The sequence below is a fragment of the Strix uralensis genome, chromosome Z (assembly GCF_047716275.1).
Source record: "Strix uralensis isolate ZFMK-TIS-50842 chromosome Z, bStrUra1, whole genome shotgun sequence".
In the NCBI taxonomy this organism is placed as follows: Eukaryota; Metazoa; Chordata; class Aves; order Strigiformes; family Strigidae; genus Strix; species Strix uralensis.
The window spans coordinates 11,571,226-11,584,191 of NC_134012.1; the positions used below are offsets into that span (position 1 = coordinate 11,571,226).

At 35.8% G+C, this 12,966-nt stretch overlaps 2 protein-coding genes across 4 annotated transcripts in view; both read left to right on the forward strand.

Annotated features, from left to right (window-relative positions):
• The window catches only part of IPO11 (importin 11), a 115,970-nt gene that overhangs the window by 86,158 nt on the left and 16,846 nt on the right, over positions 1 to 12,966 (forward strand). The window contains exons 30-31 of one of the 3 annotated variants that reach the window (XM_074855832.1): positions 3,230 to 3,397; positions 3,873 to 3,973. In XM_074855832.1, the coding sequence (XP_074711933.1) occupies positions 3,230 to 3,397; positions 3,873 to 3,891 (187 nt within the window). In that variant the 3' untranslated portion in view covers positions 3,892 to 3,973. Of the gene's footprint in view, positions 1 to 3,229; positions 3,398 to 3,872; positions 3,974 to 12,796; positions 12,893 to 12,966 lie in introns of those variants that run through there. The other 2 variants (XM_074855833.1, XM_074855831.1) reach the window with 2 other exon arrangements.
• Positions 3,884 to 6,594, forward strand: LRRC70 (leucine rich repeat containing 70). Its single transcript, XM_074855835.1, has one exon. The coding sequence runs from the start codon at positions 3,884 to 3,886 to the stop codon at positions 5,807 to 5,809; it is 1,926 nt and encodes a 641-aa protein (XP_074711936.1). The 3' UTR covers positions 5,810 to 6,594.

Here is a 12,966-nt window from a genome sequence, read left to right on the forward strand (position 1 = left end):
AGTTTCACTCTTGTAAGTTCAAAAGAATAATTACAGTGCTAAAAACTGGTCATCCTCTGTTTTGTAAGCCTTAATGTAATTTTGCAATGACTATGAGAATGAAATCCCTCTCCAAAAGTTGGCTTTAATACATTTTAAAGATGGGTAGCTTTAGAGCCTGTTTTTGAAGTTGTTGCATATTTTTCTGCTATACATAATTTGGAGTTGGATGATATTTTATGCTAGCTGATATTCATAACCTGTATTATATTGCCTTTAATCTAACAGGGATCAGTGAGAAAATAGAGGTGATTTGGAAAGCCTGCACTAGGTGCAGTGCTTGTATGGTCTTTCAATTACTTGGACCTGTCATTTTATGCACATTTTGACAAATTGCTGTTGCTCAGACTTCATGCTTGTATTGACAAGGAGTCATTGTTGAACTAGATTTTAATATATTAAAAAGCAATTACATTAGTAACTTTATCAATGTTAGCATATTAAGATAAAATTCACTTCAGGATTCAAAAATAATTTTCTCTCTTGCCATATGAAGCTGTATTCAGATATAAACCTGGCATTTCTATCGCTGGACAACAAAATTTGCAGCGACTAAAATACATACTATTGGAGCTGGCTAAACTTGTTTGAAAGAAATGTTTGGGGTTTTCCTGTTTAAGTGTTTTCCTTACAGTTTTCAACTAGTAATGAATTTTATTGTTTAAGTACAGGACAGTTTGAGAAATGCTGATCCAAGTTATATGTGTATCCCAGTCTTTTTTATGGTTTTCCCCAAAATTATATCAGTTACGTGGCATGTAATTTTGCCTCTTGTTCTTAACAGATACTGCTTTCAGATGCTTTAACAGTGTGTACTATTAATGAAGCAATACTTGGAAATTATAACCTGATAGGATCTGCGGGCCTCCAGGCACTGTGTTTACAAAGTGCAAAACAGGACTTTCTCCACATTTCCTAGTGCAAATTGAAAGGAGCCATGATCTCAACTAAGATTTTTTTCTTCCTCATTTTGTACATGGGATCTGAGAATCGCAAAGGTCAGCGATGGGCTCAGAACCACAGTGGCAGCTAGGGTTTGAGCAAAGTTTTTATGAATATTGATAAGGTACCATTAGTACAAGACCACAGAGACATCCAGCCACTTAATGAGCACCAGCTTTCTTTTATCTGGTCACTATATTGGTTTCTCTTAACTTCCATGCTGTCTGGTATCACATAGAGCTTCAGCAATTTCTTCAGTCTTTCTAAATAAGTTAATGCTGACATTTTTCAAAAAGGGAGACCTACTGATATTTGTCTTTTAAAACTTACTTTTTAGATTGGGACTTGCTTCTTTTAGCCCTGTGGGGTTGTTTCACACAGAACATCTTGAAAGAAGTAATTTTTAATGATTTCTTCACCCAAATAAATATCAGCATAAATGGACTATAGGTGGTGAAGCTTCAGTAGGAGATAATTTCCTGTTTGAAGTAATTTTTCATTTTTGGTCAATCTCTGTTTTCCCCACACCTGACTATTTGACTTGAATAATATTTTTCTATTACTGTTCTCTCCCACATATCCAGGATACTTCTATAATCATGCTGGGAACTGTTCAAAACTATGTAGTGTTTTCCCTTTAAGGCAATGACATACTATTTTATTTTATTTTTGTTTATATCAGTGAATATGTTAAATACCATGAAAAAATAAAATGTGAAAATAAATAGTTAAATATAAAGAACAATTAGTTTTCCTATTGGTTTAATGGTCTCAGAAAAAAGAACCAAATGCAGTTCGAATTCTGGGTTGTAACTGATACAGCCTTTGCCTAAAGTGGCCCATGGATCAATTTTACTGGTTCTCCTGATTTCTTACTTTAGACTAGATATTGTAAGAGATATTGTAGATATTGTATTGAGTCTGATAGAAATGAAGGTTGTTAGGTTTTTTGGTTAATTTTTGTCTTTTTTTTTTTTTAAAACATTCCCCTCCATCCCAAAACCTAGATAATTTTGGTCAGCTCAGGTTGAAAAACAGAAGGAGTATTTCTCTTGAATCTGAATGTTTTACAGATTTCAAACATAAAAAGCCAGTTATATATGGTCAAAACCATTTTTTTAAAACTTCAGAAACGTAAGTTTCTTTTGGCAGAATTTGGAAGAAAGCCTCTTCAAAACATGTCCTTGTGTTTTCTGCTTCCTTTGCTCATGTGCTTCATGCATTTTGCCCCTTACGTGAACTTGTGCTTCCTGTGGGAGAGCATTGTGGCCAAAGTGACTTGATTCTTTTTGTGTCTCTTCCTTGGCTGTGGCTACTGATGGGCTTTGTCATCTTCATTTTGCTGAGGGGAAGGTCTTGTTACAATACAAATAATGATTTTATAGTTACATTGCTATTTGTAGGTGTAGTCTCTCTAATCTGCCATCTCATTTTGTTGTTTCCCCTTTTCTCCTTTGATGTGATTTTGCAAATCTTTAGTCCTTGTGATGGATAAACTGAGGATGTAATCTCCGGTACTTGAGTGGGATATTTATAGCACACACATTTGCACTAAGTGTTTATCTCCACAAGGGACACTGCAGGAAACAAATGGTGTGGACCAAAGGTGTGGCTGTCAGAATATACATAGTCTGTTGTAGATAAATTGGCTTTAAAAAAAAGTGGTGTAAAGTGAGATTTAACAAAGTACCTGGATCAAGTCTGAAATACAACTACGCAGCAGTTTAGTACCACATCATGTGTTTCTCATCTCAAAGATTTCGTGGGTTTCCCTGGGATTGCTGGCAGGCTGTGCCTTGCCAGAGTGCAGGAGGTACTGGGGCTCTGCCCTCCAGATCTCCATCTTCTCCCTCTCTGCTGGGCTGCTGGAGTGTGTGTGGCAGCAGTGGTTTGGCTCTGCAGACAGAGAACAGTATAAGCATTGCTACTGATTTAATAAAACATTTGGGATTCTGGCTGAAAAATAAAGGATTTACAGATAACGCAGTGGTGCTGTTACAAATAAGTATGCTTTATTCTAAAAGTTATACCTAATTTAAATAAAACACTTTTGAGCTCTCCTAGTTAAAAACAGTACTTTAAAAACCACAAATTGGCAACAGTTACAAACTAAGATAGTTCTTGGTTTTCTAGAAACAAATCATTCAGATTTCCTTTCCAACAATATTCAGAAGCATAGATAAAATGGCTTCCTGTCTCAGGGTTTCCTGTATCCATGGCAACCTGACTTTAACCACTTCTTTCTTAGTTTCCTGGACGAACAGTTGCAAATCCTGGGGCAAAATGCGAGTGCTCTAGTACACGGCAATACTGCCTTTACAGAGGTTTCACCGGTAAGTGTAGTCGGTCAGCTTCTAACTTGCTCCAGTGAACTGCAAAACAGCAAAATAACAGAAATAATGAACTTCAGATTTAGGTAAGGAATTGTTTGTTTATTTTGAATGTAACTCAGCTTTAGAAAAGTAAAATTCAAATTATAAATGAGCCTCCAGTAGATGGAAACTTGTTTCCAGTTGGCATTCCTACTTGAATGCTACTGAAGCATTTTCTCGGCATTCTTAACTATAAAAAATAGTTAATAAACAGTATTTTGAATTTACTAGAAGCTGTTATTTTGGCAGCTTAGTTACTTTCATGCTGCAGCCAATTAAATATTTTCTGGCTAGGGTGGCAGTACATTTGTTTCATTGTTCATCTCCTTTGAAAATTTTTTCAGTGTAGTTCAAACTTATACTTGGTAAGTTTTATTTTTAAACTGCTTATTTGACATCAAAGGTGAATATATAAAATACCAATCTTGAAAACAATGCTTATATTTTAAAGGCTGTACATGTAGAATCTTCAAGCTTTTGAATTAATAATATTTATAAACTTCTTTTTATCTCTACTAGCAAAGTCAGAGATGAGTGAGAAGGCCAAAGACAGGGATATGTGTGGTCTGCAAAGTTCTCCACCCTGCCTGGGAGCATTCCTGTATATCCTTAATTGTTTTCTTTTGTTGCTGCTCCAGAAGGAGGCTCTTGCCTGTCCAGCAGCTTGCCAGCTCTGCACAGGGAGACAAGTTAGCTGCCGTAATTTAGGGCTTTCAAGCATTCCACAAAACTTCCCAAAAACGACAATTCTTGTGTACCTCAGTGGCAATAATATATCACATGTCACTTCAAATGAACTAAGAGGCCTTCAGAAACTTGCTGCGCTCTACATGGATAACTCCAGTATTTCGTATGTACACCCGAAAGCTTTTGTGGAACTCCCCCAACTGTGCTACTTGCATCTAAATAACAATAATATTAAACGCCTGGATCCAGGAATCTTTGAAGGTCTTTCCAATCTTCATTGTTTGTACCTTCAGAATAATCAAATAGCTTTTGTTTCCAGAGGATTATTTAGTGATCTTCTTTCTGTTAGATATTTAACACTTCAAAGAAATCGTCTCAGTGTCCTTGGAAGTGGGACTTTCTTGGGAATGATAAGTCTCCAAACACTTAACTTAGCCAATAATAAGATTTCACGGATATCAGATTCAGCATTTCATCATCTTGAAAATCTTGCATATTTGTTCCTTGAAGGTAACAACTTAACACTTGTGCCGTCGAATGCTATTGGAAGGCTCAAAAATCTTGAAAGACTGTCTTTGTCTCACAATCCCATTGGATCAATACATCCTTTTGCATTTAAAGGACTTAACAAGCTTAGATATCTGTCTTTAAAAAACATAAAGCTAAAATGTATTGCTGTAAATGTGTTTTTTGGATTAAACAATCTTAGGCAGTTAATCTTAAGTTATAATGATTTAGAAAATATCAATTCCAGCACTTTTACTTTATTGAACAATTTAATGTATCTGCAGCTAGACAGAAATAAAATAACCAGTATTGGCGATGGTACCTTTGAAAAAATGGGACAGTCACTTAAAATACTCAGTCTAGCGTTTAATAATATTACAGAGTTACAGCCTGAAGTTCTCAAGCCCTTAGTGTCTTTAACTCATCTACAAGTCAGTTATAATCCTTGGAACTGCAGCTGCAAAATGCTTGGGTTACTTAATTGGCTAGCATCATCTCCTGTTGCTGTAAAAATTCATTGTCAGAATCCCCTGAGTATGCGTGGTAGACCTTTGCATTACATTAAGTGGACTCAGTTTGCAAACTGCAGTAGCCCTACTGCCAGCCCAGAAACAGCCTGGACTCTAGGATATGTAGGCGTCCATCACAGCACTACCACTTTGCTGATGGCGTGGCATAAGGGAAACAGGCACAACACGTTTGAACAGTTTGTCAATGCAGAAACTAAATATGTTGCTTTCTGGGAAGGAACTACAGCTACATCTGCTAACCTGTTGCCCTATGAAGAAAATGCTGCTGAAGTTCCATCACGGGCAACTACAGTATTATCAACATTACCAGTGCAAATACCAGTACAGCTTATACCTGTTAACAGAACCATAGAAGGAAAAGGATTCTTTCCAACAGATGCTGCTCCTGTATCATTAAAAACATCCCTATTTTGTACACAACAGGTAGAAAAGCTGAATCAGGCTTTTGACATTTTACTAGCCTTTTTCATTCTGGCTTGTGCTGTGATCTTGTTCTTAACTTGTAAAATTATTCAGTTTAGGCAGAAACTAAAGGTGATGGAAAACTCAGGGGAAAAGAGAATAGAATATTATGGTTTTTATCAGCCTGGCAGATACAACATAACTGACCCAGTGCAGTCTCTAAGTCGGAATTCAATGGAGCATTCAGAATTGGACCAAATTAGGCTGCTCAAGCGAACAGCATCTGAAAGTCAGGCACAGGTCATATTGTTTGAACATTCATCACTGTAACTTATCTAATTTGATTTGATGTTAACTTTATTGTGATCTGAAATCTCAAGAAAGCAAGAACCCAATTTTCTAAAAATACCTTCACTGATTAAAGTGGTTGATACAATTGTGGAAAATGGTATAATTTGGGTTCTGCATCATGTGCTTCCTCCATGTTTTGAAATTGATTATTTTTTTTAATTAGATGTCATTTAGATCTGATATGGCTAGGTGTATTATCCTCTGTTCCTGTTGTAGGAACCTTTCACCTGTAACTCAATATACACACAGTATAAAATACACATTTATTTTGATTTTACAGTACTTAATGGTATAAGTTTCTATAGAAATTCTATAGCTAACTGGAAGCTTGAAGCAAGCAAAACATCAGTTTTTTGCAGGCTTATGAAGTTAAGAAACCTGGGGAATGAGAAAAAAAGCAATGCTTCATTTATTTATTGTAGTTTCAACTCTGTCTCTATTAATAATCACAGTGAAAAAAAAAAGTAAGCATATTTATATCTAGCATGTTCAAACTCTCAAGAAAAAGAAGAATTTAAAACGATACAAATTTTATTGATACCTATGCCATTTTAATATACAAAGTTGTGTATTCAGTCTGTATTAATGAATATATTAAAGTGAATTTTTTGTTAGTGTGTATCTGTATCATTTCATGATAATACCTGAAACTGGAGTTAATAGGGAAACTAAATTTCTATTGGATTGAAAAACTGACAATGTTTATTATGTCTAAGGTCATAGAGCTGATTAATTATTGTAAATAAATGATATTTTGTCATCTATATAGTAAGAGTTTGAGGGAGTTTTTGGCTAGATAAGACACTGAAACTGAAGAAATATGCTACACTTTAAATATATAATTCTGGATGAATTACTGATGATATTTAAGAATTTGTGGTATATATTTGGAAATGACAAGTTCAGGTCAAAGTACGTTTTCTTAGTGAAGACCTAATTTTAGACTTCATCTTTGAAAGATGGATATTATTTTACTATACAGTTTGCATTTGTTTTAACTTTTAATTTCTATTTTGAATATTGATGTTCTGTGTACATGATTGTCAGGTTATATCTAGTGTTTTGTAGCTTTATTTTCAACCTGGATTTCTGATTTTTTTTTTTCTTTCTTCCTTCCTTCTCACTCCAGTAATTTAAACTTTATTCAGGAAGAAGTCATAAAAAGTATGTTCTAAATATTCCAATCTTGTAAAACTTTCAGCTAGCTGAATGGGACTTACTTTTGTAGATATTGTCTTTAAGGCCTGTGCCTTAAACTTCAACCACTTGATTTATAAGCAACACAAGTTACAGTTAGATCATTTTGGTCAGGGGAAAATGAAGAAAAATGTTTTGATAGTCTGTCCTCCATGGGGTCAATTTAAGTTATGTGGAAGTATCTTGCTGTTTCAGGATCCAGTCTGGGGACTGAGGTGTTTTCCAGATGAACCAGAACTGCTCTCAGGGTTCTTGTTCTAGCCTGCCTGCTTTCTGCTGGTGTAACTCATGTGCGTGGCCATGTTCTGCTGCTCTCTATTGTCCTGTTTGTTCATTTCCAGGAATGACACATATTATTTGCTACCAGTATATATATTGACCTTGACTGCACTGCATGGGTGCGAATGTGCAAGCGTGCCTCTGTTGTTGCTTGTTATGTGTGTCTATTGAATGTGATAAAATATTAATTTACTATATTGTAATACTATATTTTACTGTAATTTACTGTATAATAGAATAAATACTTCTATTTTATAGAACACTTAATTCAACTACTTGGGCAAATCTTAAACTATTTTGGGTTGCTTGAGTAGAAACAATTTCTTTATCATTTTCTACTTGTAGATCAGATGTTAAATGTAATGGGTAGATGTTTTTAAGGAGGGAAAACATTGACTGTAATTAATGTTTAACTTATTTTTTTTTCAGTGGCTAATCCATTACTGTCTCTTTCTCTTTAACCAATTTTTGTTACTTTTGGCCTCTCCTATGTAATTCCTTGTGATAAGTGATAAATTTGTTTCCATTTAGTAACAGCTGCTCAATCAGTGATTGCACAGTAGTAGGTTCTGCAGTTTTATGTGCTATATTTCTAAATTTTCAATTTCATATGAATGTATTCAGAAATAATGGACATACAGTAGAAGCAGGTTAAGTTTTCATTGCTGGAAATGATGCTGTGCCATTATTAGAGGAGTTTTGGGAGTGGGCAAAGGTTGAGACTGAACAAACCTAGTTCTCAAAGAAATCTGACAGGGGATAGCTCTGTTTAGGCTCTGATTTCCACAGCTGCTCTCTACAGAAGAGCACAAGAGGTTCCCTCTGAAGGTTCACTCTTTCCACTGACAAGCAGCTCTAGGAGTTGGTTGCCAGGTATGAGTCTCACCATCTGTACTGATGGAGCATGAAAGAAATCGATGCTGTCAGAGCTGTTTGCGCAAGCAAAGAACTGGAGCAGTTGGAAACCATCCTTTGGAGTGGAGTCATTCTCCAATATTCAGCTTGCCAACGATTTGGATTAGACTAACAAGTAGTTGAGAGATTCATTCTGCAGTTGTGGGGGAAATGCCCTTCTTCAGTTAGTAGCTTTTGTATTTAAATGTTCTCACTAGGAAACAGATCCTTTCGTGTACACATGTGATTCATATGTCTTAACTCTTAAAAATCATTAGAGAATATGTTAGAAGACTTAATTGAGTCTGCCCTCATGAAGTGACAGCACGCTTTGTGATCATCAAGCTTATGGTCAGCCATAGGACTCTCCTGCAAATGTTGCCTTAGCTGCTACACTGCTGATTTAGGAGCTCCTTAGCACTATGCAGCTCCTAAGGGGTGTGTGTGTGTGTAATAATTATTTACATTGCTTGGAGTACATGCAAAGTAATCTCCATTTGTTCCACACCATCTCTTTCCTTGGCTAATGAGATATGATTAAAGAATTAATAAATCTTTCTCAAATCTACTGTACACTAGTAAAGATACGAAATCAAGCTTTTCCCTTTTTTGATGTTTATTGCTTCATCCTCGTAAATGTAGAAAAGCAGAAAATATTTTCTCCTCTTCCTTTTAATGTCTAAAAAAGTTTGTTTTCTCATGCAGAATTTTTCTTCCCTTTTGGATAGGCTGAGGAAGATGCATAGCAGATATGGGGACCATTTTATTTAAGTATCCCTAAAAATTTATCATGATATATGTTTTAAGATGATGATAAAGCTTTATTTACAGTGGTAATCTGTGTAATTGAAATCTAAATTCTAAATTTTTGCGTAAAACCTTACAACAAAACCAGTGTTGAATACATAGCTGAGTATTAGAGATGACAAACAGAATGAAAAAAAACAAATGTTACTTTTTTTCAGAACAGATGTGCTCTTTTTTTTCTTTGCAAGGCTTTTATTGTTTTATCTGTCAAATTATGCAATCTTTGAAATAAAAAAAAGGGTTTGAGATTATTCATGTACAAGCTGCCCTAAGTGTTGGCTACATTTAACTTTCATTATAGCAAGGTGAATTTTATTTACAGACAGCATAAAAGATCCTTTCTGTAATAAAAAAAATAAAGTTAATATGTGTTAATTGCATCTTTGAAACTGGGTTCTGGAGTGTTTTAGATCCTGACAAGTTTACAGAAGTTATAATCCTCTAATTCTGGGCGTGTTTGATAATTTTTGCTGCATACCAAATGAGGTTTTGTCCTGATAATTTAGGGAAAATGGGTAGTTATAAAACCAGTTATAACCTGATACTGCTGTTTGTTCCATAGCTCTTCTGGATTACATGCAATCCAAGGGGGGAGCTGGTTAAATGGTGCCTTCTTCCTGAGTTAACATTTTAGTATGGACAGTATTAACTGTTCTGTTTTGAAAGTTCAGCTAAATACATTGTCCCTGTCTTTTCTGAATCTACTCGTATGACTACAACACACTTCTTGCAACAAGCAGGCTAATTTTAGTAATCAATGTATTACATTGATTTGCGTGGCTCGCTCTCTCTTGTATGAAAATGAGGCCTGATGCATTTTACATTGCCATTGAACTTTAATTGTGGTTTCTTTTTTTTCAAAGCACAACGAGCTTATGCTGTCTTTATTTTTCACCAGCATGTGTCTTGTATTCTAAAAATAGTTGCATTGTTTAATAATTCCATACTTGGTAAACATTTCAGTGTGTCTTTGGTAGGAGGAAACTTCATGTCCCATTTAAAGGCAGAAAGAGGAGGGAGAAAAAGGAAGTTATTATCTTTACTGAAAGCTGCAGGCAAGAGTTGCCACGTTTTGAAACGTCATCTACATTTAGCTTTGCTTTCCTCAAAAAAAGAAAAATTGCTGTGAATTTTCTTTCACTGAAGAAAGAAGTAAAATATCATTTCTCACTTATGCCATAAATTAAAAATATCCTCTGTAAGTAAAGAAATCAATGATTTCTTTATGTGCTTTGGAGTTAACTATCAAGAACAGTATTTTGGGTCTTCAATCACTATCCTCCATTTCTGCTGGAAGTATCACAGATCCTTGGAAACACAGGTTACTGAAATGGGCCTCCCTGTGTACTCCTATCAATCTGAAGCTTGGAAAAAAACCAGAAAGTTAATGGGCACTATGCCTATAGTATTTATTTACATGTTGGTTAATTAATGTCCCTGAATAAATTGACCATAATTAGTTCTGCAGCTGATGAAAAAGCTATGCCTTCACTGGGTCAAACACATTTCTCTTCTTCCCCCCCCCCCCCCCCCCCGCCCCGTATAAAATTTCTGCGGCAGTTAGGGATTCTTCATGCAGCTTCGAAGGACGAAGTATAACTACCAGGTAATGGATAGCAATCTATATTATTGATTAAATAGTGCATACATACAGGGCATAGTTTACTTCTCGAAGATGCAAAATGTTTGCATTTGTTCTCTGTTGAATGCCCTGTGTCCTCTATTGACATGAATCTGAAGACAGCTGTTTCCTTTCTCATGTTGGAAAATATTAACCATATTAATGGCATTTTCCTAGAGATGTGTTTCAAAAAGAGTATGAGGCAAAAGAGCTTTAATGGGAGGTGTGCTAGGTAGGAATCTCTGAGTCAAGTAAGGAAACCTGCTCTGTCTCTGAGGGCTCCTTCCGCAGGCAGTGCTCACTTTCTCAGTGGTGCTGTGTGGTTGGAAGGCTGTTTGCTTGCTATCTGCAGAACCCCACAGAGATTGTCTCACAACATGTAATACTTTGCTACTCTGGATGAGATGGGGAAGCTTTTAGGCAAGGGTGAAGGTACTTGACGATGATAATAAGAATAAGCCAGACTGAGTGAAAATGTCAATTTTCATTTTTTAGAATTTAAGAGTTTCAGGTTTCGTTATACGAAGTACAGTTCAGATCCTGGCATTTCATAGTAGCTGAATAAAAAAGGGAACAAAAGTAATCCTTTGGAAACAAAGTTGTCATGAGATGAATCATAATCTTATCAAAACAAATTTAAGGAATTTTATATGCTTAGTATTCTAACTTGATATACATTTTTTCCAAAGCATCCATTACTATATAATGTCTGTTTGTAATATACACAAAATTTTGTTGTATGTCTGACAAGTTTTTCAAATGCAATAACAAATGTACAAGGAGCTACAGTTTATCCAGTTTCTCAGTTTTCATTCCAAATAAGAAAAGAAAATGAAAGAATATTAAGAAATAGATTTGTCTATATTAAAACCTAAAGGCCCAAACTAAAATACATGAACTTAGTATTCAGTACCTTTAGACAAATATGGAACATGTCTGCTGCTGTCTAGTAGAGAGCAGGAGCATCTTTTTGGGAAAATTAAGCCTAAAATTCCAAACAGGTGTAATAAATTGCTTCAGTCAATGGCAGTCCCAGGAAGAGAACTGTGGTTTACGATCACCAGTTAGGCCATTTCTCTTTCTTTGCTGCTTGTAGCTAGAACTCTTGCAGTCTTCTTGAGATGAACATCTTTTCACTTGCAGTATGTCTTCACCTTTTTTAGTTCACAGAGTAGGAGTCCATGCACCAAAGTCCCACAACAGTGCATCTCTGGCATTAGACCCACAGCAGCAGGAAATTCAGCAGAAACAGCAGTCACAGCTGCTTTCCATTAACTAGGAGCTGTGGCACCTTCTTTTTCCATCATGGGGAGATCATGTTTCTATGCCCTTACACTACAGGCACATCAATTCTCAAGGCAGGGTCAAGTGTCTAAATGTAAGTGTTTAGTGTCATTTTGGGTGATGGGGAGGTATCCAGTCTGGCCTTAAACTCATGTTGGTGAAAGGTGCTTATGTCTTTTAGGTCCTGAGTGATACCTACCAGCCCTTTGCAGTTGTCTTAAAAAGCCTGGTGTTTCAAATGGCAGGATGTGCTGTGTTTAAATAGCAAAAATCTACCTCACCTTTCTCTCTATAGTCAGGGAAGTGGTGTTTGTGCAGAACTGGCTGCAGATATTTTTCACCTTGTATGGGGAGTCATTCAGCTGCCTAGGAGGGTGAAAAAAATACTCCTAAGTCTGGACAGAGAAAACAATAGGAGAGTCTAGCATATGTACAAGCTGCCCCTTGCTCAGGGGTTTGTGTTTAGATTTTGCATTGAATAGGGATGGGAGAAAATGTGTAAATGTGTTAGGAATATAAGCCAGTACTCTGACCTCCCTCCTAGCAGCAGTATGCCCTCCCTGCTCAGTTCTTGGGTCCTGTGCTAACGTATTTTTTTCTTTTATTGCATTTTCAATTATTTCTAAGTTTTCAACAGTAACACATGAGGCTTTATTCTATTTAAGAATAATGTTTCTTGAGTATTTTTGAAGCCTTTGTGAAATTAAAAAAAAAAAATTAATTAGCTGCTTGGTAGCATGCTCAGCTAAGCAGTAAGCAATGAAAATACTGCTTAGTAAATGTGCTCTACAGTTATTGAGCAAATTTCCTGTTTAGTTCCTTTAGCTAAGTCACTTTCCTGTTCTTTCCCAATGTTATCCAAGATAAATTTTGTTCTTTTCCAGTGTTATCCAAGATAAATTTTGTGGTATCATCAACATTTCAGTGGAAGGGCTGCATGATGTTATGAGTGAAGATCCTGAAACAGAAACATACAAAGAGTAAGTGGAAAATCTAATTTTTGTGGGTTTCAAAGTAGTAGTACTGTTTTATATGTACTGTTTTGATTGGAAAA

Excerpts from the sequence above, each read along its gene's own strand:
- LRRC70 (XM_074855835.1), top strand. The coding sequence starts at position 3,884 with ATGAGTGAGAAGGCCAAAGACAGGGATATGTGTGGTCTGCAAAGTTCT.